Below are 24850 nucleotides of genomic sequence, written 5' to 3'. Positions count from 1 at the left end.
TAGCTGGAAATCAGACTATTGACTGAAATCAAAGCTGCTAAAGTTTGGGCAACTCTTTTTTTCATTTCTAAGACAAGCTTTGAACCCTGAAGAGTGCAAGTTAGTCATCATTCAGTAAATCGAGGTTCCAGTACAACTCCTCACATTGGTGTGGAACCTACCACTGCCAAATAGCTGCAGTGAAACACAATGATGAACTTGGTGCATTTCCTGGCTGAAGGGTGTCTAAGTCTGCCACTACAAGCTGGTAACTCTGTTGGCAATCTGAACAGAAAGGCCAAGGGGTGTATGGGTCATGGAGACCAATCTATCCTCTCACCTCTAGAGGTGGTTCCTCCAGGACAGAGATGAGGCACATTGGTGGGGGCAGTGTGGGGAAGCCTGCACTGCTGCCGCCCGTGCTGTATCTGTTCTGTGGATAAATAGAGGGCTTCAGCCTCCAGTGTTGTCAATCCAGCACCTTTCATCAGCACTAAATTAAAAAGAATATAAATAAACATAAAAAGGATTGAAGCATATTGGCAGAGCTAGGCATGTGAATTTTGCACTGCAGCTTGCTTTAGCGCCAATGCTTGTCAATCTCTCATTTCCATAGAATAAAACTTATTAAAATGGGGGGGGGGGAATGTACGCAAATAAAATAATCCCATGTTATTTTCAATACCACCACACTTTATTTTCTGGAAAAACAATTTCATCCCCGTTGGAAGTTTCACAACAATTAAATTAATAATTCACATACTGTGAAGTATCAAGAAGATTTGGGGCTTTCCTTTTCTAGTGTGCGATTCATAGAATTCCAAAAACTTCTCCATTAATTTAAGAAAATTAATTCAATTAGTTTAAGAAATCTGTCCAAGAATAAATGAAGTTTCCCAAAATGATCAGAAACAGTCAAAACCAGAAATCACATGTAGAGATGACAGTGCTTGTTCAAATATATATTTGCTAACAGGAAGTGATGTATTACTTATTAATTGGTTGTCCTTTAACATACATCACCTCATTTATCTCTAAGCACTGGTAGAGAGTCTAGATGCAGGAAATGCTGTTGAGAAGTCAAATGGCAGCTCAGAAAGCTGGATATCCACAGTATCACAGATACTATGAGTACTGTGAAATGATGCAAGGACCACATACCATATTTTCCCTCTCCAAAGTGCATACTTCATAGAGATACAATTAGCAGACACAGTTGACCCTAAAGCAGTACAATCACATAACCATTTTCCTGACAACGGTCACCACCTTTACCTTCTTTATTCAGCTTTGATCACAACTGTTTTCCCACCAACTTTGGTAATTATAAAAATATTTGTACTTATATACAGTACTATGCTCTTCAGCTTAGTGCAACAGATACAATAATGAAAAAGACTTCACTGAACATATGAAGCTCCCCAGCTGTCTCTGCACCATCTTTTCTGCTGTATATAAAGCTGCAATATGCTGAGTCATATCACCCACCTATCTAGCCCAGTGTAGTCTATTCTGATTGACAGTAACTTTCCAGGGCCTCTGGCAGACAATATTTTCCAGCCCTACATCTTGAGAATAATTTTTAATTGGAGAAGTCATGGATTTAATCTTGCACCTTCAGCATGTAAAACATGTGTTCCACACTGAGTCCCCTTCTCCCCTCTCCCTACCAGAGATGATGATGATTAATAATAATAATAATAATAATAATAATAATAATAATAATAATAATAATTTATTATTTATACGCCGCCCATCTGGCTGAACTTCCCCAGCCACTCTGGGCGGCTTCCAGTCAAGTGTTAAAAACAACCTTTTGCACAAAAAAGTATGTCTTCTACTACTGAGATATTGGTTCTTCCATTGTATCACTACTGCCAAGGATATTCTACAGAAATGGGTTCACCAAAAATAAGTGGATAGGGAAGTTCTGTTGTTCTGCAGCATACACAGCAGTGCAATTTGGTTTGAGAGTCTCTAAGCAATAATTTGGTACCCAGTTCTAGAGAGGCCACAGCTGGGGGTTCGGAGAGTTCCTGTGACTTGTGAAGAGAAGAAACAACCAACTTTGCATAGTGTCTTTTAGAAAAAGGAAATACTATTTCAAATATTTTCTCACTCCCTTTCTTCATTTGTAACTCAGGCAAAGAAGGCAAATTTTGTACACCTTGTTCCAAGTAAGATTCTATATGCTATGTTTCTTCATCCTGATTTCTTTTCGAGACCTGCCTGGTATCTACCTTTGTCCTCATGTGGTTGCTGTTTTCAGTGCTGTTTTTCACACTGTTTGCTTTATAATTGAAACAACTCATACAAGCAGCAGAATGGATTTAAGTGAATGGGCTCAATTCTTGGGGAGCCCATTGGAAACACACAGTTAAATTATCTTAAAATAAATTGTATACCAGAGAGAAAGTATACCAAACTGTTCTGAAAAGATGACACACTTAATTGGGACATTGTAGAAGACAGTCTTGAATAATTCATTGTTGCAATAATGAAGCTATCGCTTATTTTAAGCAAGGAAGCAATTCAATGTACAATCTAGAATTTTAAAGGGCAAACATCATAGCAATTTGTAGAACCTTGCATGTTTCTATCTAAGTGGCTCCTTCTTACCCCGTGCGCTAGGAGGTGCAGAGTTAATCATCTGGGATGGTGCAGAATGGGTAGAGCTCAGGCTTGAGGTGGAAGGACTGGCCTAGGAAAGAAAAAAAACAGATATTTGTGATTAGATTCTTAGGGCAGGATTCAACCAACACGTCCCACCCAGTGGAAGCCAGTGCAAGTGCTCTCACTAGTACAATGGGGTTTTCACCCAGCTAACATTAAAAATTGCCTAAGTAAACTTAAATATAATTCAATAATAAAATACCTAGCCTTTTGAAGTATTTCTGAGTGTGTCAAGTGTTTCATATTATTTTCATGTAATCCTTATACCAACCTTGTAAGGAAATGAGTGTTGTTATTATTCTCATGTTGTAGATGTGGGAGGAAGGCTGAGAGAGGGTGACTTGCCTAAAGCCAGCAAGTGAGTTCATGACAGAGGTAAGATTTGATTTCCTCAGTCTGTAAGGCACTATATTATTCTAGCAATGTCTACAGGTACTGAGTAGAACCCAGTACTGACCAAGATCTTAAATGCAGGGCCGTCTTACCCATAGGCGCTAGGAGTGTGGGGCACCCAGTGCCGGGCTCTCAGGAGCGCCAGGCTGAAAGTCCGAGGCCTGAGAGTTGTGTCTGGGGAAGAGCCCGCCCGTCGGTTGGAGCACCACGGAGGGCTCTTCTGCTGCGGGCAGCTCTGCGCTGCGAGTTCGGAGGGCGGGCCTTTGCATCCCAGCACCGCATATGCTTAAGACAGCCCTGCTTAAATGCATCCTAAAATTATCTTTAACACTGCATATTCCTGATGAGTTACAGTCGTACCTGCATGTGGTATATATCCTCTGTTGTTTCTCCGACAGAACTGTCTGTTAGAATAACCAGATTCCCTGTTTCACTTGATGTATGGGAAGAAAGAGAAGATGACGAGTGTCGGACTGTGCCTAGCATATTCAATGGGCTACGGAGAACAGAGAACAGTAAGATAAAATAATATTTTGTTTTAATCAGAAATATTTATTTAAAAAATGCAGAGTAATTGCATCTCGTTCACTGGAAGCTACTGTTTCGGTACCTCAAAACATATTGATGTAACGTGCACAGACAAGCCTTTCTGTATCTGTACATTTTCAGTTAGATAAGGCCCATCACTATATTAAACAAGGACTTTCACATTTTGCCCAGCCGCAGAGCAAGTTAGCCATTTGTCAAGAAATGTTAGAACATATCGGAGAAACCACTTATTTTTTTAGTGCCAGAAGTCAAATTGTAAATTCACGTTGACCTAAGTGGTTGTTCCTGTGTCTCTTCTATCTATTCAAATATTTATTTCTGTAAAATATTTATATCCTGCTTTTCTACCACTTGTTCGAAATAGCTTTCAACAGCAGAGAAGAAAAACGACAATCACCTAAAATAAATAAAGAAGACAATAAACGTATACAAACTCAGTAAGCACTAATGTATAATTTAATGTCCATTTGTCATACTTTTTCATAGTTGCATCAATTTAAGATGCACATGGAGCTAGTGAGCTCTCTGACCCACACAAATTCTGCTGTTTTGGATTTGTAAATATTTGGGGAAATCATCTGCATTTTGAGGGATAGTCAAGTGTTCATCAACCACTATTTATATTGTATGTTTTTCAATGCATAGTTTTGTATCTGCATTAAAAATACATTTGATACAAAATGATGCCATAACAGTATCTTACTATGAATTCCATGGCTACAGCCACATTTCCAGGGCCCCTGCTTTGGGCAGGATGAAGAGGCAACTGATAAAACTGTAAAACAAGTCTGCAACCAAATTTTGATGGATTTAAAAATGCTTTTTCAGATAACACTACCGCCATTAGCAGTTTCTGTATCAGCTAATACTGGATATTGCAACCTTTTATTAAATGAAAAATTGGTGGCAAAGAAGCAGGAGAAAGGTTAGCAAATTTTAACAGCTGAAGCAGCAAAGAATGGAGCCTTTTATAACCATTCTCATAAAATCATTTCCACCACAATACTTAAGGTTTAGAAATTAAAATTGCTTGAAGAACGAAAAACATTTCCGCCACACAATTTCAACTGTGTGGATTTTAGCTTGTTTTCATACTTCCATGTTTCTCTTAGGTAGGCACCCCCTGAATTTTGAAGTTGTTTCAAGTCCTTTACATATTAGCTGCTAAAGCGTATTAAAGACCAACAAAGAATGATCACCCTTTCACAAATGATTCGTTGCCCGGATAAGTTAATATAAAAGTGGGTTTTATTTATTCCTATAACTTTGAGTAGACCTAAAGCACCTCCCAGAATCTATACACAGTAGCTACATGAGCTACTTTGCTTTAGACATCAGTTGACATCAGTTAGACTGGTATAGAATAAGCTTCCCAGACGTCCCCCTTTCCCGGGGACAGTCCCCGGATATACAAATCAGTCCCCATACAAAATCCATTGAAGTTGAAAAGTGCCCCCGGATTCATTGAAAAAAAATCTGGTAACCTTAGTATAGAAAGACTTTTCTTAGGTAGATAAATACCTGTGGCGATGCACCAGCTTGATACTCTCTGGACTCATTGGACTATGTGATACAAGCATATTGCTGCGTGGTGTGCTCGTTCCTGAGCAGGCTGGACTCAGTTTATCCAAAGCAGGCAACTCCTGTAAAGTACATTTGGATGGTCATATGTTGCCTTAATAATAAGCTAATAGGATTGTGCCTTATGGTCCCCCCCACAGCCCTTTCATAAACCATAGCTAGTACTATCTACATGAGCTAGAACGTTACCTGTTACCCTTCTTGTTGTCTGTCCCTGTACAACCAGCATCTGCTTTCAATATCACAGAATCCTGGCCTGGTATTACCGTATTTTCCCGTGTATTAGATGAGGTTTTTTGACTCAAAAACCGTGTCAAAAAACTGGGGTCCACCAATACACACGGATAGTGGCATGGTGGGGTGGGGAGAAGTGGCGTGCCTGCTAGCCAGCTGGTTGGCGGGAGCACAACTTCCCCCAATGCAGCAGCGAGCGGGAAATGATCTAGCGAGTGTTTTTCGCACGCAGCTGCGTGGGGGAGAGGCTCAACAACTTTGGCCCATCTCCCCTCATTTTCTTAAAATTGAGTCTCCCAAAATAGGGGAGTGTCCTTATACATGGGGGCGTCTTATAGACAGAAAAATATGGTATGTATGAACCAGAGACAAGCTCTGATTAGTTACAAAGCAGCTTCATAATCCATGGTATGAAGTACGCTTGCTTAGAAGGTGGCCAGAAATTTGTTTTAAACCACTGTTCTGTGAAAGCTGACATTCTGTAAAATTCTGAGGCTTCACTCAGGTTCCTTCCTGCTCAAACACATAGTACTACTAAGCAACAATTTAGCATAATGTGCAAGTGTAGCCCATAGCTTAATATCCTGGTTGGTTCCACTCTGGACGAAATGGGAAATGATAGCTAACTGAAGATTTTTCTGATCTGTTGCTGGCTTGTGCAAAGGGAGGAGGAAAGGAGTTGTATGCCATAAGCCTCACTCATATCTTAGCAAATGCAATCTATAAGACTTTTTCTATGTATCATTATTGCTAATACTTTTGTCATCATCAATAATGAACCATCAATATACAGACAATAACATGCAAAAGATTTAGTTGGTAATGGTTCCCAAATCAGAAAGACGTGAAGTATACATGTCTAGCTTTGATGTAGGCTTTTATACAAAATGGATTTCTAACACTACATTATTTACTTCTCCTCTCACAGTGTACTCTGCCCTTAAGTATTGCTTAAAAGCACACATTTATTTATATCCTATTTTAAGCAAGCAACTGAAGGCAGAACTATACATTATGTACTCTGCTGTTATTCTTTTAAGGGAGTAAAAAAATCCCAAAATACAGTTGCTGTGATTGCAATTTGAAGATGAAAAATGAGTACAGGGGAAGAGGGGCTTTTATCCTTTCCCCTTGTGGCAATTTCCAATTTAAAATAACCTTCTTCAAGCAAATTTTCCTTGAGGCTTTATGTTCAAATTGCATCCTCAGATTAAAAGATTCCTAATCATAGCATTTCAAGCAATGTGTAGTTTTTTTGTACCCATTTTAAAAGATCATATGTGATTCAAATGATATGAGCAATGACTAGACAAATGAAAAATCCAGATGTTCATTTCCTCATATTTTTTCTGGATATCTAATTTATCTTTGCTGAAGAATTCATTTTGTACTCATTCAGCATTTTCCAGTTCACATGCCTATGCCATAATGGAAGAATTCAAAATACTGCTGTGAACTGTAAAAAAAAGAAAAAGAAACAAAGAAAAGTGTTTATCTACTTACATGGTACAAACTGGATCGCATCATCTGGAACTGGTCAATTAGTTTCTTATGTAGAGGGCGCATCTCTGGATGTACAAACTTCTCATGTACTGCAAGACCCACTCCTAATATATGTACCTATTAAAAATAAAATCAAAACCTATACATGCAGCCTAAGAAAGGCTGCAAAATAATGTTCTACATACCACTCATTCACTGAAGGGTAACTATCTCTAAATACTTGTAGCTTAGTTTAGCTAAATCATTCATGCTCACTAAATCTATTTTCAGATTATAGCAGGAAACATTAGAGAGCATGTAGTTGATTGCCTAACAACCACTCATATGATTCCCGGCCACCTCTTCCTGCAAATGTCGTAATAGGAAGAATGTGAATTTGAAGTGATGGCAGTTGTGGCTAGACTAGAGTTGCCATACATCCAGAATTCCCTTGACATAGCTGGGATTCAGCTGTCAGAAACAGTGTTGGAAGGGTAGATTTTGGCAAATTCCCTTTAAAATAGCTCAATTTTTGTTGTTGTTGAGATCATGCAAAAAATCAAGATCTCAACAACTTTTGTGTCCAGATTTTCACTTTTTGAAATATGGCAACCCTAAGCTAGACCAAGAGAACTGGCAGGTATCAATGAAGTTTTTCAAAATCAGGAGAACAGCTTCATCAATACTTACAATTTTGTTTTACATTTTTCTAAGTTGGATCCCCCCCCTTTTCCTTTAATTATCTTTTTATTATCCTTCGTGATCCACCATGGTGGCCTTTTTTTTTTTTTAAGCCAAAAGGCAGTATAGAATTAATCATAACATAAGCATAACTTTGCCAGACCAATTTTGTAGACCACAAGGATCCAGGCACTTTCAGTGCTGTGTGATTTTCACATACACTGTAACTAGTGATAAAGAAAGAAAGAAAGAAAGAAAGAAAGAAAGAAAGAAAGAAAGAAAGAACTTCGTGTACAAGCATACATGAGAGCTAACTTAGGCTCTGGTGAGCGATAATGAGTTAAAATTTTCCCCAAGTATCTGACTGCTAGCTAAAGGGTTCCACTGGCACTCACCTAAAGGGTGTTTCTCTGTGGGAGTCAGGATACATCCACATGGAAGTTGTCTCTGCCTACCGCTAAAAGCAGGAAACGCTAAGCTAAGAGGAAGTCTGATCCTCTTCCTGCTTGTTCCAGTTTCTTTTTAAAAACACTGTAATTGTTAAATCCGGTTTCTGTTCTGTAGTAAAGCTCCTCTGTAGTAAAGCTTAACTTACACAGAGAAGAAATATTTACAGGTAAGAGAAAAAAAGTGATTATACCCCCAGGGTATCAGACCCCCAGGGTGGGTGTGCTCTTCTCAGATTCGCTTAAACGGAGATGATTGGCATTCAAGTTGTGTCACACCACACATGTAAATTAAGTGTTCTGCCACTGAGCCGCAACCCTTCCACCAAGACAGACTTATTTATTTTCCTTGAACACCTAGGGTAGGCATCCAGTTCTAATCATCACACTGACCGCTTTGGAACTAGTGTTCCGCTAGTGAAAATAATTACAAAAGGCCACTACCATGTTAAACTTTTACATAAAGTAAGATTGTGGGAGCAATGTAGACACCGATCATGAAAATTTTTAAAATTTGCCCTAGTTTGGATAAAATACTTTAATGGAGTGAAGGAAGGAAAAATGACTGAAATCACCAGAATTTTCACTTTTAAATATTTTACATGGAAACGGATGTATTCAGAATCTACCTGTAGACTAACTTAGGTTTCTCTTTTCATTTTAGGTCAGTGAAATGTTAAGTCCTGGAAAAAAGTCTTAGAAGACAAATTTACATTGAGCACAATGTAAACTTCTTCATCTTAAACACTGAATTAGAGTGCAATAGTAATCATGTCTACTGAGAAGTCCTATTGAATTCAGTGGGGTTTATTCCCAAATTAAGTAGTGTAAGCATTGTAGCCTAAGCCTATGGAATCTCTGTTACTGGATATATCGTTGAGGAAATAAAATGTTATTACAATACTATTCCTTCATCTTTAAAAGTCTGGGGATACCTGTTCATGCATCAGCTCTTTCAGCTGCGTGATTTTTTCTGCATCTCCTGGGTGAGTAGTAATATAATCTCTATCGAAGAAAGCCTGGGGAAAGAAGACATTTCCCCCCCACTTAGAAATTCAATAAAAAGTTTCTTAATAACCACATGAAAGAAGAGAAAAGACCCTAATAGAAACATAGGGTGCTCTATCATCAAGAAACATTGAAACACCATTTACTTAATCTCCTCTAGTATTCTAGAATATACATGCAGTCACAGCACCATTTTAATGGCCTAGGCAATTCATTTTCAGACTTGAGATTCACTTCTACCTGCAACATGGGACCCATTTAAAATATTTCACCATGTATGGTTGCCTTCCTATTTTCTCTGTTCTCCCCCCCCACCCCGCTCTCCTCCTTCCCTTTTCTACCCTGTTTCATACTTTGTCTTTTCTTCTTATATTAGCATAACAGAAAACAAAAAAGTAGTTGCTATGCTGTTGGTGCAATCCTCCTTAGGAGCATGGGTTCAGAACTCAACAGTGCAGACGAATAGCAAAAACAATCCCTTCTTATACAAAGTAATTGCTGTTGAGTAGTGCTGGGAAGACCTTTCCGGGACCTTAAAATAAACCTGACCTAACATAATCACTGCGTCACTCTTAGACCATGTCTTGAATTTTTTATACTTTCTGTTATTTGTTTATCTTCAGCAGCTATGGGAAATGAGAAACATCGGAAATTAATAATATAAAAGGTGAAGTGTGTTTCTTGGGTCTGCATGGCGCAGATGACCCAGAAATGTAGGTCAACATATTTTATAAATGTACTTTTAGCAACATACATTTTTAACTAGTATCTGCCAACCAAACTGTAGAGCAGAAGTCCCTTTAAGCCTATGCTTTTGCTGAAATTTAGTGAAGACAAGGATAATTCTTACATACATATATTTGGAATAAATGTTCAGCATTAATAAGGGAATGAATTTCAGGGCTTTCTAAGGCATCACTCACTATATTAGCTTCCTAAAATTCAGTATTTTCAGTATTTTACATTATGACCACTTGCTTATGCAGAATGTTCACACCCCCAACATAAAATGTTTGTGGCTGTCTAGATCAGAATGTAGACGAACAGTTAGGCACAATTTTAATAAAATTCAATCTTGTTATGAAAATTTGACACAATTTCTTATGCTCTTTCAGATTTTAAAATTCAATGCAAATGAAAAAAATGGTACTGCAAAGAGCTGTTAACAACAAAACAAAACAGAGTCAGCCTCCATTTACCTCCTGATAGCGTGCTATGCCACCATTCACAGCAGCATCAATTACTCCATTCAGGCACATACTGAGCAGGTTGATATTCCCATGCATCTGTTTGTGTTGGTACTGGCTTATCAGTGTCCTTAGCTCCTGGTTTTTGTTCTCCACTACTTGAATGGCATTTTCCAAAGGGCTGACTTCAACCTGCAAGACAGCAGAGTCCACTTCAATACCATCAACATTCCTGTACTGTAACGTTTTGTTAAGAGCCTGCATGTTTTAGTTTCTCTTTCTTGGTGGGAGTCCTGGGCAGGGTCCTTCTCTTGGTACAGGCCTTAGGGCTGAGTGTGCCACACAGCTCTCCAGAAGCTAGTATCGTCTCATGTATGAGAGCAGTAGAGAGCTACTGTCTCTTGTGCCAAGTCTCTTGTGTGTTGCGTGGAGAGCAGAACCAAAGGTGGACTGCAAACTGAGCAGTTAAGGTCATCTCCGCTCCCCATATTAACCACTTCAAAGTCCATTACACATTCATCTGATATATGTCACTGATTTGCAGCATGGGTGTTTAAACCAGTTGTCTAGCCACTACAATATCTAACATACTGACTGTGAACAGCTGACAGGCCCTCTTTGAATGCTTGGTACCGCTATTCTTATTGTAGCAGTAAGATATAACATACATGTTTAACCCATAGAGATGCCAATAGGCAGAAAGTTGCTCATTCTTTTCATTTTAGCTAGCCATTCACTCCTTAAGTATAATACATGTTACCAGTTCTCTTCTCTCCACTTCAAACCACCGAGAGATGCCAGGTAAACTGTGAGTCAGGGTTAGAGTTGTGCGTTCAATCCATAAACTCTGCAAAGCAAGAAAATGCAAAATCCATTGGCCACATTCAGACAACCATATCTCAGCTCAACAAACTGGGAAATAAATGAACATTTTGGCTGCCTATGCAACTTTTTCACTCTACCCTTTCTGCAAGTTGGCAAACAAACCAGGCAGTCTTCCATTAATTATAGTTTCCTGTTTTTTCTGGAAACCAGAAAACCATGGTTAATGGTTTCAAGGTATTAAACTAACTTCATGTTGTGGCTTAATTTTCTAAGATTAATATCAGGTGGTTCAACCCAAATTGGGAAATGATAGTTAATGGAAGACTTCCACATTTGTTTGGTCACTCCCAAGAAGGGAGGATGAAACAACCGAGAGAAAAAGTGATTCCCAAGCATACAATATTCTTAACATACTGGACTCGATAAAGTCCATGGTTTAAGCAGTTTAATATACTGGAGGAAAACATAAAAAGCCATTCCATTCCAATGCTACTTTTTAAAAAAACAACAACAGTATGAAACCTTTCGTTTTTTAGTGTTTCAATCAGCTGCTCCTGGGCCTATTTTTATTAGCCACTTTAAAAGCTCCTATTTAGGTTGCTTCCAAGAAAAGGTGGAATTCTGTTGTGCAAGGGAGAACAGTACACAGGCTGGAGAACACAACATGGATTATGTTTCTTCTGCAGAACACAGAAGTATACTCATGATTATACTTTAGTACATTTTGAATCATTTAAAGCACAATTTCATGCATGTCTACTCCATGTAGTTCAACAAGGTTTATTTCCAATAAGTCATGCATAGGATTGAATTATTTGTTTTTATCAACTTTCAAAGTTTTTTCTTAATATTCTTTTTGACATACGACTCATTTAGATTTAGCAAGTGCTTCATATAGGGGTCAATGCATCCGGTATGAAAACAATGTTGCCGTATTACAAAGCATTCAACCTTAAATTCATTTTCCTTGTCTTTTGGGACTTTATGGAAAGGTCTGTCATAGCGGAACTTCCTGATGTTGTTAACTCTATAAAAGCTCTTTATGCGATCAGGGACACGGTCCATTTGCAGCACATCAATATTATCTGGAATGGGAGTCACTGCATAGATCTGCAAATCTGCAACACAGTCCAGTCAAAGAAAAAAACAAACAAACACATAGGCACCGAACAAGAGCATCCATTTATGACACGTCTCATTTATGACACTAGCAGCAGATACAAATTACAGACCCTTGTTGCATATCCTTTAAAATATATTTTAAAGTGATGCTTATATCTTATGATGCAGGGAAGGCCCAATTGCCAGCAACTTTCTATGATGGAAATTCATGCAGCTGTTGAATATGTCAAAATTACTGCTTGTTTCTTATATTTATATTGTGGTCTCCTGTGGCTTTAAGGAATAAAGTTTCACTCATTTATATAGCTGTTTGAATCACATCATTTTAGCAGTTATGTAAACCTGTAACATGTGACTGCTGTTAATGTAGCATTACCAACTTATCTAGGCCAATATTATATGAAATTCAAGATCCATTTTCTTTCCATGCCTTGGTGCTTCAAAGCAGAGGAATTAGTGGCTCCATTAAGGAACATGGGGCTGCAAAAAGCTGGAAAATCAAAATGAGGTATTGCTTTTTAAAATTATTTAAAGACATTAACTATCTTGCAATTAAACAATTTCAGTTTGGGTCCTGCATATTATGACACTAATCTGGCAGCCGGTTTCTTAACTGGAACTGTGAATTGCTGTTCATGTTATGCTCTGAACTCCTTACCTCATCTCTAATTTGTTTTTAATATTACAGTAATATCACAGAGCACACATCTACGCTGTTTTCTAAAACTATTCCTCATCAAGAAGAACTTGTTGTTGCTTTGTGTACCTGAATGAAGATAGGGTAATGCATGTGACAACCTTTAATTTATTTATTTTTTAATTTCATCATGAACTAGGGGAAAGTTGACAAAGGTAGCAGTCCAGCTTTATGGGTGTCCCTCATTTCACAGGAATGCTCCTCTGTAATCTAGTGCTCACACAACTCAACTAACAATTACTATCTTTGATTTTCATTCAATGATGATGAAAAGAAACACTTCTGTGCTTAATTTTTCTCAACATCTAAAAGGGAAACAGTGAACAAGATCAACATTCAGATGTCTATTTGTAGCTGCTTTATTAACATCATAAACTTTGATAAAGGATACACTGGGCATCACATTGCAAGATGCTGTCATCTGGGTGGTTTGGATGCTGCATTGCAATGGCTTGTGGGAATTCACTGAGCATTCTTTGTTGGAAGGCCTCCAATCTCTCATAGTCATGGCCTCGGCAAACATACTCTTTGTTCTACAAAGGAAAGAAAGAAGTGTGGAAGCCAATAAATCCCCACTATGCCATCTTAGTTTTCTTTTCATTGTAGGTAACAGAAAATTAACTGAAAATAATACTCTTGTGTGACGTTATGGTAAACCAAAGATCCAGAAAAAAATGTTTAAATGCTATTGTTTTATTTAAAGGATTTCAAGCCTGGTCCTAATCATAACTCATCTCAGGTTAAGTTACGTATAATAATGTTAAACAACATAACAACATCAACAATAAAATATAATATACAGTTCAGGGAGGTTAACTAAAGACTCATTCAGACTTCCTTTTGTGCTGCTTTCTAGGCATAAGTCCACATTAAATAAATAAATAATATACTGCCCTATACCCGTAGGTCTCAGGGCAGTTCACAGGATAAAGCTCTGTATTCAAGTGCTCCCCCTCCCCCAACACTTTCATTGTGAAAACCTGTTCTTTACTGCTGCATTAAAGCAAACAGCAATCTGCTTTGATACTAAACTGAACAAAAACCTAGCAGATATTTCCTACTTGTCAACAAATAAATAAGAATCAATTGTACACAAAACTCCTTTATTTGTAAATTGCAAGTATAATTCATACATCAATGCAAATGTTGAATGGGCTTACCCGAAGGAAGAAGGGAAATTTCCTTCCATAAAAGCCAACTCTGAAAAATTCAGGCTCCAACCGTTGCTGTTCCATTATATTATCATAATAGGTAGCTTCCATTTTCTGTGAATAGAAATAATAAAAAAAAAAACATACTGGAAGTGCAATTATTGTTACAACAGGAATAACCGTCTGAAAACACTTTGGTATCATTTGGTGCTGTCCATCAAAGATTTTCAAAACACATTAAGAAGTAAACTATGATCCTGTGAAACACCAAAATTATTAGTCACATATACTAGGAATATAAATCTATAGAGGACCCTGTTTTTTCATAGGAAAGATGCTGTGTGCAAGTACTTTTCATTTAAATCACCTGAACATTAGAGTGCAATCTTGCTTACTGTTAAATTATTAAATACAAATCAATATAATTTCCACCTACCCGAATCCAGCTGAGGCTTTGATAATCATATAAGCTTTCATATTGAATAGCAAGCTCTCTGCACAATGGGATTCCGAATTCCCAGCTCTGAAACAGGAAAGCGAAAAACTCAGGCCAAGTTGGATTTTCAGACAGACAAGACTTACAACTCAAGAGTTGAAAACTTTAATAGTTTGTGACCCCAAGGATTGAATATAGACACACACAAAAAGCGCGGGGGGGGGGGGAGAGTCAGGAATTTTCTATACCATCTACTTCTATCCATAAGCCAAAAGTAACAGTGGAGCTACAAAAAAATTAGCGTTCTTTTTTGCATACCTTCCCTTTATTAAAATAGTGGATAATTTTTCGGCAAAGGTTTTCTTTACGTTGCCACTCTGTCTGAGAAGGGTAGTGCAGGAACTCTCGAAGAGGTCTCTCTTCCCACTGAAGCAGCTCACAGTATAAGAGCAATGTAAAGGCAGCCTCTGTCGAAATAGCACAGGAATAAACAGTGAACAAAAATATTCAAATGCATTTCAGTTCAAACACAATATTATGCACGTGATCATGACCACTGCAAGAAAACAAGTTCAGTAAAAAATTCTAATCCTCAGAACATCAGAGAGCTTGACTCTAAGAAATGCGAATCAATGAACTCATTGTCATGAAAGTAATTAACTCCCAAATTAACATGTAAGTCTTGAACTAATATAAATCACGTCTTGCCTTATTTATCTATTGCTTTTTCATATTGTTATCATTTATTTATCTTGATTAAAGTTACGAAATCTTCACCATTCTCAATTATTTAAGAAACTAAATATAGTATTAAATTAGCAGGATCCGTACAAATGGTGCTCATTGTTGAACATATTGCTTACTTCTGTGCTACATGTTTTTATGTAGATACGACGGTGATTTAAATGAATGAAAAGGACAATCAGTTCAAAAGTGCTTACAGAAATTCAGAACTGTGGCATTTTCCAAAGCCATCAAAGCACCCTTTGAAAACACGATACACATGCTGTACACTTTTGATTTTAACTCCCTTACTCACTCATACATACAGGATCTGCTATACAGTAGTAAGAAAAGTTAATACAGGTCACTGTGATGTTGTTCAAGTAACAGTAGCATGTTATTATATGCATATGCCATGTGACCAAGGCTTGATTTAAATATTTGCAATTTAAAATATTACTTAACTTCTTTTCTAAGTGCAATTAAACCACAAAGGATTTAAAATACATATTTAAAGATGACAATAGAGAATATTTGAAGAAAGCTTCCTTCCATACTTACCTGTGTAGTTTTCAGCCTGCAAGTGCATATCACACAACTTGTGGATGTAGCGAATATACATTTCTTCCTTATTAATTTCAGATTTATAAAAGTTCTAGTGGAAATAAAAAAAATTCAGAAAACCACTTTCATTGTTTAGTATATCTTTAGAGATCTAAGCAGTTATCACTCTGGCTACACAGTGCTATGCCATGTTTTAGCTTGGTGAGCGTTGAGCTTAAGTGCCAGTCCTCCACCATATAATCTACTTTCATGAATTAGGGGAGAACACCAACTCCTTCCCACTTTTAGTTTTGAATAATCCACAGTTAAGTTTGAACTTGATACACTGTGATTTATTGTAACTGTACAAATCAGAATTGGAAATCAAGGCATGATCCTGGTTTGTTCAAACTAACCACTGCTAAAATTAACCAGTTTACCTAGTTCAGATGTGATGAAAAATTGCTAATCATTCAAAACTAAAAGTGGACGTTTTCAGTTGTTTTAAGTGTCCTTCTGCTGCACAGGAAGTGGTAGGAATAAATTCTTCACGAAACAGGTTAATAGTTCCTGGAAACTTTATAAAGCATTCCAGAAGTTTCTTCAATGTGTGGGAGTGGCACTCCAGGCTTAATTGGTGTCAGCTGGAGATGCAATTAAAAGGAGGAAGTTGAGTTTGCAATTTGAGGCACAAGGAGAGCACACATACGCTGTTAGTACGCATGCTTACAGTTAGTTTGGATGTATGGTAAAGTGTGCTGCTGATACTATGAGTTTGCAGTATCAGGACAGTTTATTACTAGACTGAAAGTATACCGTGACGAAGAGAGGAAGGAGGACTGTAAATAGTTTGTAGATAGTAGTAAAAGAAAATGCTTGTATAACCAAATGCTTGCATAAAGTAATTCTTGACTGCGCATTCGAGTGTGACTACAGTTCTTGTCGACTGCAGCCCGGGAAACTCTGCTAGACACTTTCGGAAGCGGTTATGGTTGGTAACCTCTAATAGAAAGAGAGCACGTGCAAGCCCAAGGCCTGCTGTGACGTGTTCTCATAATGCTAAATCATGGTGTAGTGTTATATCTGAACTGAAGTTTCATTGAAAAAGTACTCTAAGATTTACAATTTTCAGGGGATTAAATGCTAATCTTAGCTCAGTGTAAAAACTAAATTATTCCCATTGCGTTGCTTCTTCCAAAACGTGAAGGCATGGTGAAGACTCAGGTTTTTACCATAGATTCTAAGCAAGGGCATTAAGGATGTTACAATGGGACTCATATAGTATACTTGAGCAGGGGAGTGAGTGGGCAAGAGATTTGCAAGGATCAACAAATTCCTAATAAGCCAGTAAATGCTATTTTTCTAATTACACTTTTGTTACACTTCCATCAAGGATCATAAGGTATTTTTGTTGCATGCACCTTATATGGGCCTCTAATCTATGACCAGCCTGCTCTCTGGCAGCTTAGAGGCAGGGTCACAGAAGGAAATCCTAGGCAGATGTAGCCAACATGATGCCCTCCAGATGTTGCAACTCCCATCATCCCTCATCATTGGTTACACTGGCTAGAGATGATGGAAGTTGTAGTCCACCAACATCTGGAGGGTACCACATTGGCAACCCCAGTCCTAGCACGTGTGAGTTACTTTTCGCCTAGGCATTTGATTTGCAGAAGCGCTAATTCCATGACTATGAACATGCCCTGGGAGAGCATGGCAACATTTTCTGAATGTAAACCAAAACATTCCAGAGAAAATCTGTTTTGTGGTTCTAGATCCAAAAATCTCTAATCACATTTCTCTGGCGGGAATCAAAGAAGCACCAGCAATTGATAAGTAAGAATTAATCTTGTGACTACTACTGGCTCAAAATCATTTAAAGTCAAATGTGACATTCACTTTCTCAAGAAAGCATCACATATTAACTAGTCTATGTCAGTAGTTTCACACAACCACCTGAACATTACACTGAAGCAATCTTATTTATTTTTTGAAACAAAGGCAGGTAGTTGTTCTTCAGTAATTCTCTGCTGGATAATTTAGCAAGTTTCTGCATTGCTACTTTAAAACCTGAAAAAAGAATTATTTTAGAATGAACAACAAAAGCAAAATAAAACTCACCATAAGGTTAACAGTGCAACCAATTTTCTTGTTCTCTGTTTCATCTCCTTTCATACAGTCCCTAAAAAAAGACAACAGTCATATTTCAAAATTTATGTTTGGGAAAAACGGATAAAGTTTAAGACAAGGGAGAGCTGGGAGATATACAACCTAAAAATAAATTAATTTTATTATTATTAACTTATTACATTCATATCCTTCCTTCCTTCCATGAAATAACTCAAGGCAGTCAACACAGGGTTCTCAGGTGATCACGAATTTAGACACTAACCCTACCCATGCCTTCTAGCTTCAGAATGAATGGCTCCAAGATAATGCCATGTTCATAAAGTACTCTGAAATGGCAAGGCATTGCTTCAGGAGAAATGAAAAACTTCATTGTGTTCTCCAGTATTTTTTTGTTCTTGTTTAAAAGATTATAAGAGTATTCATTTAATACAATAAAGAACCAGCTATTGTAGAAAATACTATAAAGTGACAACATCTTGCCTTGTTATGGACTAACCTTTTAATGGCATCAATTAGAAATGACAATAGATCAGCAAATAAGCCACAATGAACTGTTGGATGAATGGAGGGGCTGAGAAGGGGGACAGAGACCAGATATCTAGGCTTCTTCCCCAGGAGGTAATCAGCTCCTCCACTCAGAATATACAAGTACCCACCCTGCCCACAGCACCACAACTGAAGAAGAATTAGCATAGCTCTGGCCATGCTTCAAACCAGGGGTGGTAGGCACTATAGGAACAGGATGATGAATGTGAGAGAGAGAGGGTGATGAGAAAACAGAGTAGAGGCCAAGTGATGGGAGCAACCCTTCTGCCTTTGGATGCGCCTGACTGAAGTTGAAGCAGGAGTCTCAGAGACTTCGTCTCCTCCACCTGTACTGGTGGTAGGCTGTCAGAGCGTGGAAGCTGCTTTCCGCCTGGGGGGTGGAGGGGACTCCAGGGTGTGGGCTGATGTGACAGAGTGAGAGGAATTAGAGATGGAGGTGCATCCAGCATTATCTCCCATGGAGAGACACATCCCTCTACATCAGGCATGGCCAAACTTGGCCCTCCAGATGTTTTTGGCCTACAACTCCCATCATCCCTAGCCAACAGGACCAGTGGTCAGGGATGACAGGAATTGTGGTCCCAAGACATTTGGAGGGCCAAGTTTGGTCATTCCTGCTCTAGATGGCTTGCCTTCAGACCAGGAAATGCCATAACAGCAGGTATTCTTGTAAGTAGCTTGGGATCTCCGTCTCTGCTGAAAAACTTGGTCGATAGCCAGGAAAACTTGTTGGAACAACTTCACAGCTCAGATGCCATCTTGGAATTCTTGTTACTAAATTTGGACTTGTGACCTCTGGTCCTGGGACCCCACCAAACCAATCTCCCTCCCCTGGGCTCTTTGCCTTGGGTCAGGACAACAGGGCTTCAATTCCAGTTCTTAACTGACATTGGGGTGTCCCCACCCTATGACTGCCTGAAGGGAACATTGATGTTGGTGTAACACTCTTTGAGGATGACCCTACTGCACATGGTAGAATTTGTTATCAGCAAGGCTAGGCTCTGGACTATGCCCACACTCCAGAGGTACTCGCTTAGCCAGCAATTAAACAGTACCCCAATAGTAAAAAGAAAACTTAACTGCAGGCAAAAATCATGAAAAAACAATCGGGCAGAGTATCGCACAGATGAAGTCAGACAGACAAACATAAAACACCCAGGAAAGTTAAATAATCACATTACCTGTAGTCAAGGAGACGTTCCATCAGACGAGTAACTGATGTAACAAAAGAAACACCAGTCTCTCTCCAAGTCTCTTGCTCAATCTTTTCCAGCAGGCTGTGTGGAATGAAAGTGTATAAGATTTCCTTGGGAATATTATAAAGCTTCAACAGCCCCAGGAGCCATTTTAATATCAAAGTCACTTCCACATTGAACTTGAATAATTATCTTACCTGGGGTAGGGCCCAAAGAGCTGGGTTCTGATCCATGTGGCATGAAGCAAAGACAAGGAGAGTACTGAATTAAGATGATAAGATATCACTACTTCATACCAAGGAAGTACTATGCCAAGAGTAGTGTCTGCCCCTATTCTGCTGCTAGTTGATTAAAAAATGGGCGCACTATTTTCAATGTAATCCCAAACATACATATACAAATATTTCCTTTTGTCAAGCAATGTCTTGGTTCTAATCTTGAGTAAACCATTTCCATATCTGTTGCATAATTTTCTGCTGATGTAACACACTTGTGGAGGTCCATTTGACTTTTAGCTCTAAGAGGTACAAGAAGACACAAAGAAGGTTTTCTTCTGTTCGGAATCTTTTCTAAAATTGCAAGGTATACTCCTCCTCTCCCCCAAAAGAAACCATATATGGTTTCTTTTCTTGATTTGCAATTCCTCAATGGCCCAGTTTGCGTATAACATTATGCCAAACCATGGCTTAGCATGAATGAGCAAACATGCAAGCAGACATTATGGCCACTCCTTTCCTGTTTCAGCTGCCATTGTACTACCTATGGCTTAGTGTTACATATTGCTTTGATTTTTTCTGAAATGAAAGGCTCTATGGAAATAATTTTATAAAATAAATGTATCCATCCAGAATCATACATGCGCTGGTTATCTCCTGCTTGGACTACTGCAATGTGCTCTACAAGGGGCTACCTTTGAAGGTAACTCAGAAACTACAACTAATCCAGAATGCAGATTGGGAGCGGCTACCAGGACCATATAACACAAGTCTTAAAGGATCTACACTAGCTCCGAGTACATTTCTGAGCACAATTCAAAGTGTTGGTGCTGACCTTTAAATCCCTAAGCAGCATTGGCCCTGTATACCTGAAGGAGCGTCTTCAGCCCCATCAATCAGCCTGGACACTGAGGTCCAGCTCCGAGGGCCTCTGGCAGTTCCCTCACTGTGAGAAGGGAACTAGGCAGAGGGCCTTCTTGGTAGTGGTGCTCACCCTGTGGAATGCCCTTCCATCAGATTTCAAGGAGATAAATAGCTATACAACTTTTAGAAGACATCTGAAGACAGACCTGTATATGGTTTTTTAATGTTTGATGTTTTATTATGCTTTTATAATTGTTGGAAGCTGCCCAGTGTGCCAGGGACAACCCAGTCAGATGGGCAAGGTACAAATGATAAAATTATTATTACTATTATTATCCATCTCAATCTGGTCTCCCCCAGCCAAATCCTCAAATCTTGGTTGCAGCCCATGGTTTGTCTGGAGCAAGGCAAATCACCAGCTCAGGTTTATATGTAACACTAAGCAAAGTCAGTCCCTTCTGGCGAAAAACTACAGATACCACCCACTGTGGAGTGGCACCTGAAGTTACAAAGATAAAACCTCAGAAATAATGGACAAATCCAGCCATCTATTATGCAAACTTAATTCAAAATAGGTTAAACTCTTGGGAAAAAAGAGATATAAAAATAATTGATGAGATGGAATACGATCTCTCTGTTCATTTCATATATATGCCTTATTTTGATTTCCACTCTAACACTCTATGCATTTGTAAAAGGTTTCCTGTAACATTAAAAGGCTTACAGCAGACTGAAGAGCTCCCGATAGTTCTCATCTCCTTTTCCTTCCGATACCAAGCTGTCAAGCTTGTCAATCAATTCTGCTTCCACCTGTATTAGAGAGGAAGAAATTGTAAGACAGTAGCTGCCTTTATATATTCCAAACATCAAGGAGGCTGTGGAAATTATATTTTATGGTTCATCTCTTATGCTCTGCAGGAAGCCTGCTTTTATGAAAGGATGGATGATTTCTGCCTTCATATAAAAACATTTCCAAAGCAGCACTGACCTAATTTAAATGTAGTAAAACAATAGCTCAACCTGGAGAATAACTTGCCTCATTTGTCTCTAACACTGTCACACCACAGTATTCAAGGTCTTTTTTTGACTGAGACAAAAGTAACATGGGCTTGTTTTATTTTTGTAACCCTGTCTTCTTCCCTAGGTTGCTTGTTTATTTATTTATCTTTTGGTAGAACAAGTGAGAACTTAAGAAAAATAAATCTACGGAACATTTATTCTACTGCTTTATACTATCTGCTAGCAATAGAAGACAATTGCTCTGAAAGTAACCCAATCCTTGCCATCATTCCTGAGCTAAATGTTTCCCTTCACCATTTCCAAGGTACCTTCCCGTAACATTAGTGAAAATTAAAGGGCTATACTAAATCTCAGGATCCCTCTAGACCAGGCTTCCTGAACCTCGGCCCTCCTGATGTTTTGAGACTACAATTCCCAGCATCCCTGACCGCTGGTACTGCTAGCAAGGGATCATGGGAGTTGTAGGCCAAAAACATGTGGAGGGCTGAGGTTGAGGAAGCCTGCTCTAGACACTCAGTTTCTTTTATGAAAATATTATGCATCTGTTCAGAGTATTGTTGCATTCATTAAAACTCTTTTACTATTTCTGGCAAACTACTATTTCATCAAACCACTAACTATCGCTTCACAAACAATTTTCAGTGGGGTAAGCAGCTCTTTTGATTTGATAGTCTACGAGATGCCCTGTGATATTGCTTACAAGGCCCATCAATAGCCCTTCTCACATTATCCTGCGTTATTTGGAACTGCCTGCCAATAACTTACTTTTTCCAGGCACCCACACACTTTTCCAGGACTCCTGTAATTCTTTCCCCCTGTCCTAGCAGGACTATATGTGCCCCTTCTCTCTCTCTCTTTTTAAACATAATTTATATTAACAGGCCAATCAAATCACATTATTTCAAATCACATTAATTCCAAATTATACAGCCAGATTTTTAAATTTTGTTGGGGGTACCCATACATCAAGCTCCGAACGAGGGTCCAAACATCACTTCTATTACTGCTTTAATTAAACAGTTCTATCCAGATAGTCTCTTTATTACTTTCTTCATCTTCTTGTTGTTGTCATATATTCCTTTCTTTGCGATCTCTGATAATCTTCACAAGCAGGTTGGAAGCAAACATTGTCTGTGTGGGTTTTACACACTCCACAAGTCATATCTCATAGGGACAGCCGCCATTCCCCTCCTCCTTCAAAAATTTATCTTCGGTCTGCCCTTTAGTTTTCCCAGGCTTGTCAAATATCTCAAATAGCTCTGCCAGGTTAAGATCGCATTCCAATTATCATTCACATTCCAATAATCCTGGTCCTCCTCCCTCCGTCTTTCTTAGACAAGCCTGTCTTGCGAGACGCCATTTAAAACTGCGTCATAGAATTTATCCATTCTCCGATATTTACCAGTCCTCTCTTTGATCATTAATTCACCCCACACAGTTTTTGAATTCCTGCTTGTGATTAGTAAAATACGGCGATTCTTCTTTCTTTGGGGTGGAGGGTTATTAATACTCACATAAGGCAAAGAAAAGAAAAGTTTTTTCCTCCACCCCCCTTCTTCACTCCAGACATACCAGTCTCTTAATGGCGCTTCATCACTTGATTTATTTGTCACGCCCGCCGCTCCGATCCCAGAGATCCATTAATCAGCAGTCTTATCTCTCGAACTTTGCCTGATGCATGTGCTTTAGCTTCTTTCCAATTATATATTTCCAATTATATTTTCGAACTAAAGCGAACCAGCACGCGCAGATTGGAAACAGCGTCAGGAAGAGCCGACTTCACCAAGGGCTGGTGCCATTGCTTCAGAGCTTTCTGATCCCATCCCTCTGTTAATCTTCCATCCTTTTCTCTCTTCACATCCCAAACATTTATCAGCAACTCCCTCGTTTCATTCCATGTCTCTCTTCCTGTTTTCCCCTGCCTATTTTTTCCTCTTGCTTGCTGAGTTTGCTGGTGACAGAACACTCTTCCAGCAATTCACAAAGAAGAGAACTTCAGATGCAGGTGCCCCATGTAACGTGGCAGCAACACACTAGAAAACTGGCATTGCAACATGCCTTGGGACTCCGTTGAGAAGCAGCAGTGCAGATACAGTGCCAAATTGATTCCCCTGCTCCCATTCCCACTTTTGATAGCTTTGCTCTGGCCTTTTCTGTTCTCATAAAAAAAAGTGCGAAAGAGCAACCAAAATGGATTTTAGAACTCCTCCAGCAGATTTGCAAATATTGTGCGTATATTTATTTGTTCATACATGCTTAATATTTAAAAAGCTATAATGCTTCCCTTTGTAGATGTAAAACTTTCTTCCTGTAAATCAATCATGAAGAAATAATAATAAAAAAAAACCTGTGACATTAAAAGAGCCGAAGAGACTTCTTACCTGCTTGAAGTTGCCATTTTTCCTCTGCTCCCAGTCCATCATGTCATGAAAAATTGGGATCATGATGTTACGGACCTCTGGCTGTGGGACCAGTGTGACACCGAGAAAGGGGCCAATCATTCCCGGAATAAAGTGAATTTTATGTTCACCTGGTAACAGAAAAATATAAATGTATTTATACAGTTCCCTTTGCATCTTTTCTTGCCACTCTTGTACAGACCATCATTCTGACAATTTAAAATATCCAATTATTCAGGCAGTGCAAGAGGTCAATCCACTTGCTTACCCTTAAAAAAATAAAATCTGGGTGCTTTTAACATGATCACAATGTTGCATTCCAATACAATAAAAGAAAGTAAAGGTTTGAAACTTGTTGGGTCAGCATATATTTGATTTGGATTTCTATGAGTTGTTGGCAGTGATTACTGCCCAAAGCACACATCCCTTCTACCTGACACTGGGTGTCAGGACGTCATGTATTTGCCATACAGAGCAGAACTTGCATATTCAACATTTCAATCACCTTGGAAAGATATAAATAGTTTCACTTCTGAAGTTACGTTAGGATATTTCATAGGGTTTCTTCTGGAACACTGCTGATGTCAATTCAGACTACCAGCTGTTGAAACTCTGGAACATATAGCGCTGTAGTGCAGTGTATATAATTGCCCTAGACAGAAAGGAATGAGCCAAATCCCATATAGTTGATGGATGGCCAGCATGATTTAGAATAATGAAGGTGGATGAAGAATGTCAGATAGCAGATAAATTGTCTACTCTGCTGTTAT

General features: G+C 38.7%; 1 protein-coding gene across 7 annotated transcripts in view; it reads right to left on the bottom strand.

Moving 5' to 3' along the window:
- Window positions 1-24850, bottom strand: part of DOCK3 (dedicator of cytokinesis 3) — a 142008-nt gene that overhangs the window by 22004 nt on the left and 95154 nt on the right. For 5 of the 7 annotated variants that reach the window (XM_028718699.2, XM_077924751.1, XM_077924748.1 and 2 more), the window contains 19 exons: window positions 24063-24211; window positions 21386-21471; window positions 19780-19806; window positions 19568-19663; window positions 17832-17892; window positions 15729-15822; window positions 14763-14911; window positions 14445-14531; window positions 14018-14122; window positions 13249-13390; window positions 11990-12156; window positions 10974-11060; window positions 10226-10405; window positions 8954-9037; window positions 6913-7029; window positions 5116-5237; window positions 3406-3541; window positions 2599-2680; window positions 320-472 (listed from right to left, as the gene is read on the bottom strand). In XM_028718699.2, coding sequence (XP_028574532.2) covers window positions 320-472; window positions 2599-2680; window positions 3406-3541; window positions 5116-5237; window positions 6913-7029; window positions 8954-9037; window positions 10226-10405; window positions 10974-11060; window positions 11990-12156; window positions 13249-13390; window positions 14018-14122; window positions 14445-14531; window positions 14763-14911; window positions 15729-15822; window positions 17832-17892; window positions 19568-19663; window positions 19780-19806; window positions 21386-21471; window positions 24063-24211 — 2124 coding nt within the window. The remainder of the gene's footprint in view (window positions 1-319; window positions 473-2598; window positions 2681-3405; window positions 3542-5115; window positions 5238-6912; window positions 7030-8953; window positions 9038-10225; window positions 10406-10973; window positions 11061-11989; window positions 12157-13248; window positions 13391-14017; window positions 14123-14444; window positions 14532-14762; window positions 14912-15728; window positions 15823-17831; window positions 17893-19567; window positions 19664-19779; window positions 19807-21385; window positions 21472-24062; window positions 24212-24850) is intronic. The other 2 variants (XM_077924749.1, XM_077924750.1) reach the window with 1 other exon arrangement.

Source organism: Podarcis muralis, chromosome 2 (assembly GCF_964188315.1).
Source record: "Podarcis muralis chromosome 2, rPodMur119.hap1.1, whole genome shotgun sequence".
In the NCBI taxonomy this organism is placed as follows: Eukaryota; Metazoa; Chordata; class Lepidosauria; order Squamata; family Lacertidae; genus Podarcis; species Podarcis muralis.
This window is presented reverse-complemented; position numbering and strand designations above follow the sequence as displayed.